At 36.2% G+C, this 6,938-nt stretch overlaps 1 protein-coding gene across 1 annotated transcript in view; it reads left to right on the top strand.

Moving 5' to 3' along the window:
* kcnk3a (potassium channel, subfamily K, member 3a) overlaps positions 1-5,448 on the top strand; it is a 36,383-nt gene extending 30,935 nt beyond the window's left edge. Inside the window, exon 2 of the mRNA XM_024291977.2 lies at positions 3,096-5,448. Coding sequence (XP_024147745.1) covers positions 3,096-4,009 — 914 coding nt within the window. The 3' untranslated portion in view covers positions 4,010-5,448. The remainder of the gene's footprint in view (positions 1-3,095) is intronic.
* Positions 5,449-6,938: the final 1,490 nt, after the last annotated feature.

Below are 6,938 nucleotides of genomic sequence, written 5' to 3'. Positions count from 1 at the left end.
ATCCGAACCGTGAGTTTTGTGATCCGCAACACCCCTAATATATACTCTATTTCGCATACATATATACTCTTTCGCAAACATATATACTCTTTCGCATACATATATACTCTATTTCGCATACATATACTCTCTTTCGCATACATATATACTCTTTTGCATACATATATACTCTTTCGCATACATATATACTCTTTCGCATACATATATACTCTTTTGCATACTTTTATACTCTTTTGAATACATATATACTCTTTTGCATACATATATACTCTATTTCGCATACATATACTCTCTTTCGCATACATATATACTCTTTTGCATACATATGTACTCTATTTCGCATACATATATACTCTTTCGCATACATATATACTCTTTTGCATATATATATATACTCTGTATGCGTAAGAGAGTATATATGTATTCAGAATAAATAATGTCTTGTATGGCCCCTCATAACTCATAATCCATCTCCCTTTTTACCTCTTTCATTATCAATGCCCTGCTGGGCAGGTGACCTGATTATGTCAGATGTTACACTTGTTTTTGTGGTAAAAAATGCTTTTATATTTTTGATCTAATGAGTTTAGGGAGAAGAATTGTCATTTAAGGACTCATGAATGTTTCTTCTCGATGAAATAAACTAAATTGGATCCCTTTTGTTCAAAGTCTAGTCATTTGTCCATCATTTACTGCCACTCAAAACTAGTTTTTTATCTTTATTTTTCTGTGTTTGATGATTGTAACCTCTGCGCCTGGGTTATGAGGTCTGGGTTTTTTCCTACGACAAACAGATTGTTAGTTTGGTGGCAAAAAAAAAAATAAATAAAAATCCCCCACTTAAACTGATTTGACACCAAACAGACAGGTGGATTATCGGCGCAGATCACTACAGCGTTAAAACCAGAGCCCCAAGAATCGAATCAGCCTCTGAGTAATTGCATTTTAACTGTTGGAAAAGCACTTTTATGTGCAAATCCAGCTGTTATCAAGGCCGGATGTCGTCTTCAGCTCCTATTAGTAACAGAAAAATATTTCAAATTTCTTGAAGAGAAACTTAAAAAATGAGGTGTAATGATGAGGATTATTTATGCAAATCTTTGTAATGTTACCATTTCGAAAACTCAATTGCTTTGCATGAAATCCATTATTTTTTTCTTTTTTGTGGAACAAATGAAGGCTTATATTTGCAGCTTCTGTGTTCTGTTGATTTGATCCTGAGCTGTAATTAGGCGCCGGCGCAGTCACTCTCTGCAATAAATTATGGAAACCCTCTCTTCCAAGCACTACATCAACGCTTGTCCCATCCTGCCTCCATTCTCGTCTTTAATTTCATTCTCCCTCCAAGAAATAGAGAAATTTATCAGACGTGCGGCTCCGAGAATACAAATCACTTGTGTCAGGTGCAGGTTTGAGTTCTTCTCAGGCCTCCTCTTAGAGATCCTCTATGATTTGTAAATCTGCAAAGTAAAATTTTAACATTTTTGGATATTGGATCTTGTAGGAGAAAAAAAACAGGTCTCGATTTTTAAATGCGTATTTTCACCCTTTAAATTAATGTACATATATTAATGTTACATTTACTAACTAAATGTTTAGTTAGAAAGCTAAATATTTAATTTTAAGCTAAATATTTATTTTGAAATTATATATTTATCTTACAAACTAAATATTTAATTTTATAAAATTAGAGATTTAGTTTGCATATTGAATATATAGATTTAATCCAAACTAAATATTTAAGTTGTTTTACTAAATATTTAGTTTGGAGCTAAATATTTTCTCTTTCTGAATATTTAGTTAAAAACTGAATATTTAATTAAAAACTAAATATTTTCTAAAAATTTAATATTTAGCTTGGATCAAAATATTTAGTTTTTAACTAAATGTTTAGTTTGGAGCTAAATATTTAGCTTGGATCTATATTTAGAAATGATCTGAATATATAGTGTTAAAATTTAAATATTAATTTTAAATTAAATACTTAGTTTTAAACAAAAAAATAGTTTTCAACTAATTATTTAGTTTTTTTAACTAAATATTAAGAATGAATCTTAATATATATTTTTTACTAAATATGTACTAATATATTCTAATTAAATTTAAACTAAATATTTAGCCCAAAACTACGTATTTTGATCCAAGTTAAATATTTATTTTTCAATTAAATAGTTAGTTTTTTTTTACTAAACATTTAGTTAAAAACAAAATTTTAGCTAAAAGAATTTTTAGATAAAAACCAAATATTGAAAATGAATCTAAATATTTAGTTAAAAACTAAATATTTTGATCCAAGTATTTAGTAAGAGAATTAAATATTTAGCTTCAAACTAAAAATGTAATTACAAAATTTAAATATTTAGTTTGAAAAAGAAATATTCAAATTAGATTTAAATATTTAATGTGCAAACTAAATATTTTATTTAATAAAATTAAATATTATGTTTCTAAGCTAAATATCCATCCATCCATCCATTTTCTTGACCGCTTCTTCCCTTTCGGGGTCGCGGGGGTGCCGGAGCCTAACCCGGCTACTGATGGGCGAAGGCGGGGTACACCCTGGACAGGTCGCCAGTCCGTCGCAGGGCCTCAATCACACACACATTCACTCACACATTCACACCTAGGGGCAATTTAGAGTCACCAATTCACCTATGAAGCATGTTTTTGGACAGTGGGAGGAAGCCGGAGTCCCCGGTGAAAACCCACGCATGCACGGGGAGAACATGCAAACTCCACACAGAAAGGTCCCAGCCGGGATTCGAACCGGGGCCTTCTCGCTGTGAGGCGAGAGCGCTAACCACTGCGCCACCGTGCAGCCCTAAGCTAAATATATAATTGCAAAATAAATATTTAGCTTAAAATTAGATGTTTAGCTACCTAACAAATATTTAGTTGGTAAATGTAACATTTATGAAAACATTAATTTAAATGTTGAGAATTTGCATTAAAAAAACCTAAAACATGCTAAATATCCGTAAACATTGATGTCAAAATTTTACTCTGTAAATTTACAAACGGCGCCCCATACTCCTCACTGTGGATCTAATTAGCTCCGCCCCAGTAACGCTGCTTCTTCTTCTGACTTTCTTCAGGATATGGCCACGCCGCCCCCAGCACGGATGGAGGGAAAGTCTTCTGCATGCTCTACGCCCTCTTGGGCATCCCTCTCACCTTGGTCATGTTCCAGAGCCTGGGCGAGCGGATCAACACCTTCGTCAGGTACTTGCTCCACCACCTAAAGAAGTGCCTTGGGATGCGGCGCACGGAGGTCTCCATGGTGAACATGGTGATCGTGGGATTGGTGTCTTGCATGACCACGTTATGCGTGGGGGCGGTGGCTTTCTCCCACTTCGAGGACTGGAGCTTCTTTCAAGCGTACTACTACTGCTTCATCACGCTGACCACGATTGGCTTTGGAGACTATGTGGCGCTGCAGAAGGAAGCAGCGCTGCAGAACAAGCAAGGCTACGTGGTCTTCTGCTTCATTTACATCCTGATGGGTCTGGGAGTGATCGGCGCCTTCCTCAACTTGGTGGTGCTGCGCTTCATGACCATGAACTCGGAGGACGAGAAGAGGGACGCTGAGCAGAGGGCTCTTCTCGCCCATAAGGGGCAAGCAGGCGGAAGCATCACCTGCACGGTGGACCCGGCGTCCCCCTCCTCCACCGGGTGCGGCGGGGGCAACGCCGCCTGCGGGAACAGCGGGGGAGCGGCGAGCCGCGGCCTGCGTAACGTTTACGCTGAGGTTCTCCACTTCCAGTCCATGTGCTCATGTCTGTGGTACAAAAGCAGGGAGAAGCTGCAATACTCCATACCCATGATCATCCCACATGACCTCTCCACCTCAGACACCTACATGGAGCAGGGGGAGTCTTTCTCCAACCCCCTCTACTCCAACGGCTGCGTGTGCAGCCTGCAGCACTATTCAGGCATCAGCTCCGTGTCCACCGGTTTGCACAGCATCAACACCTACAGAAGACTCAACAAGCGCAGAAGCTCTATCTAAAATCCAGAAGAACTTCCTTTTTGTCGTGCAATATTTGCAGTCCTAAAGAGGAAAAAAAACACTCCTGACCTTTGCTTTTTTCTGGAATAGCCTGGTGCTGCAGACTCCAGACCATAAATTAACTTCCAAAAGCAAAGCACAAGTCATTTAGCTTTTATTTACACCAATGCCTAAAAGAGACGAGAACTTGTGTCACTTCCTGTGTTACCATTGCACTCCTGAAGCTGGAATTTCCTGATGTAAAAACTGTTTTCTGCATCTTGAAGTGGACTCTAAGAATATCAAAGAGCGGGAGGAAACAACACTGTGAGATATGATGGATTCGGGTGTTTTAGCTGTATATAATACCTTTCATGAAATATTAAGCCTAAATTACTGTATTTTCTGGAGTATAAGTCGCACTTTTGGGACAAAAGTCTGACATTTCAGAACAAATCCGCCAAGTCCAGCTTAGCTAAAAAATAAAGAAAGAAATACATGAATACTAATCTTTTGATCTGTATAAGAAAAATATCAAAATTAAGAGGAAAATCATCAAACTCTCTCCCATGTTTGTTTTGGACGACACTTCTTCTGCTGCTGCCAATAGCAAATACTTATAGTCAGATGGAGCTCCCCCTAGTGGTTGTTAGAGGAAACAACCGCTAAAGAACATCTGACGTTAAATATATGTGGCTGTTTATGTCTGAAAAATAAAAAAAAACACACAAATAAGTTGCACCCCTGGGTAAACTATGAAAAAAACTTACGCCTCGTTCACAAGGCGACGCGGAATGGGGACCGCTTCCATTTGGCGCCCTTGTCAACCTATGGTGTGGTTCACACCAGGCGCAGAGCGCCGCGGTCCTCCGCGGAAGACCCACTCCGTGCAGCGGATCGTTTCCGAGTCTTGTCCATTCTGTGCAGGAGCCGCGAGTGATCCGCGTCAATTCTGGCAGGAAGTTACATCAAGATACATGAGAAAATTTTTCACAATAAAACACAGCGATTGAAAACTGCGATCATGTTTTTTCATCTAAACGGACTGTAGAGATGACAATAAACATACAATCAAAACACACACAAAAACAGACAGACACACACAGATCAACGTAGTGGGCCGACTCCTGAGCGGGGGGCGGGGCTTGGTTTTGGACGTCAAAAAACAACAAGAGAGAGCAATTCTTCTTAGCAGAAACATGGGAGAAATTTTTTAGGTTATTAATTTGGCAAAAACAAACAAACAAAAAGTTCTAGCAGAAGCGGATGTCGTTCGCTGCGGAAAAATGCACGTTTTGTGTGAATTGCAGGAGAGCGCTCGCCGTGCGCTTCAACATCCAGTGCGAACCAGGCGTTATACTCCAGAAAATATTGTAGTTTTTTTTATTTTAAGGTTTTTTTCTTATTGGGGTTTTTGGTTAAGGTTTTTTTTTTTCAAACTCCATTATTTTCTCATTTTACGAACCAAAACTTTACGTTGCTAAGAACTAATAATAGATTTATCTTTTGCTAAACAACAGAACGCTTTGGAATCTGCAGCGGTAAATTTGATCCACTCGGCCTCAATGTTGCCCCTTTCAGACCAAATAAGTTTGTAATTTTCTTGTGTATTTATCCGTTTAATGTACATATCAGTCCTAAAATAGTTTTCTGTAGCGTCACTATAATCTAAATTAAGGTATGTAAGCTCACTTGTGTTTGTAGAAAGACCTTAGAAGACTGCTTTCAAACACAGGAACAGTGTGCACACTTGTTTTAACGGAATTATTTTACTATCCGTCCAGTTTTTGGGTTCTTCATCTGTTCATGTGTTGCCAATCAGTGTGAAAATTGCAGCACAACTCCAAAACAAACAGCCGCAGTGTTTGAATCTCTTGCAGTCGGGGGTTTTTTGTAGCTTAACTTCATATTGAGTCGTTTCTGTCTCGTTTTCAAGCTTATTTTTCTACTGGAACATTCGTTGGAACTGCAATATGTTATGAACAGTTCTGTGTGAGCATCAAATTTAATGTGTTTTTCGTTGAATATAATAAAACATGGTTTAATTTAAAGCATCTGTTTGTTTTACTTGTGTGTCAACCACTCAATTTTACTTATTAGTTCAAATATGACAGCATTAACCTTTTTTCAGTACTGTTAAAGTCTAAAAATAACTTTAATAACTACAGTATTTTTTAGTTTCACAAATTTGCTAAATCTTTTTAAGAAGTGGAATGTTTTAGATTACAACATTTACTAAAGATTTGAGTAACATTTGTCATTTTGAAAGATTAAGTTGTCATTTTTTAAATAATATTTCAGAACCTTAACAAAAAGTATGCACATGGTCAGATGGTTTTCTACGACTTTAAAACTCGTGAATTTTTTCTTTTATTTTATTCTCGTAAATAACAACTTTTAATTTCTTAAATTTACTAGATTAAATGTCAAAATTTACATTTTAAAATCTATTGGATTTACGACTTTAAATCTCGTACATTTTTTACTTGTAATCTTGTACATTTTTTACTTTTAATCTCGTAAATTTAAGCCTTTTCATCTCTTATTTTTTTTACTTTTAATCTCGTAAATTTACAATTTTTTATCTTGTAAATTTACAACTTTTAATCTCGTAAACTACGTTTCTCAACCTTGTAAATGTATGATTTTTAATCTCAAAAATATACAACTTTTAAGTTTATTACTGTGAATCTAATGAATTTATGATTTTTAATCTATTACATTTACAACTTTTAATCTCGTAAATTTAAGACTTTTAGTTTCTTAAATGTACGACTTGCAATCTCATAAATGTACGACTTTTAATCTTGTAAATTTAAGACTTTTAGTCTGCAAATGCATGAGTTTAAAACACGTAGATTCACCAAAAATAGTCATAAATTTAGCCTATGCTTTTTAAGTCATAAATATACGACTTTTTTCTCACAATTTAAGAATTATACCTTTTTTC

The sequence above is a fragment of the Oryzias melastigma genome, linkage group LG24 (genome assembly GCF_002922805.2).
Source record: "Oryzias melastigma strain HK-1 linkage group LG24, ASM292280v2, whole genome shotgun sequence".
Lineage (NCBI taxonomy): Eukaryota > Metazoa > Chordata > Actinopteri > Beloniformes > Adrianichthyidae > Oryzias > Oryzias melastigma.
The sequence above is the reverse complement of the archived record's forward strand: the minus strand, read 5'-3'. Positions and strand labels throughout refer to the sequence as shown.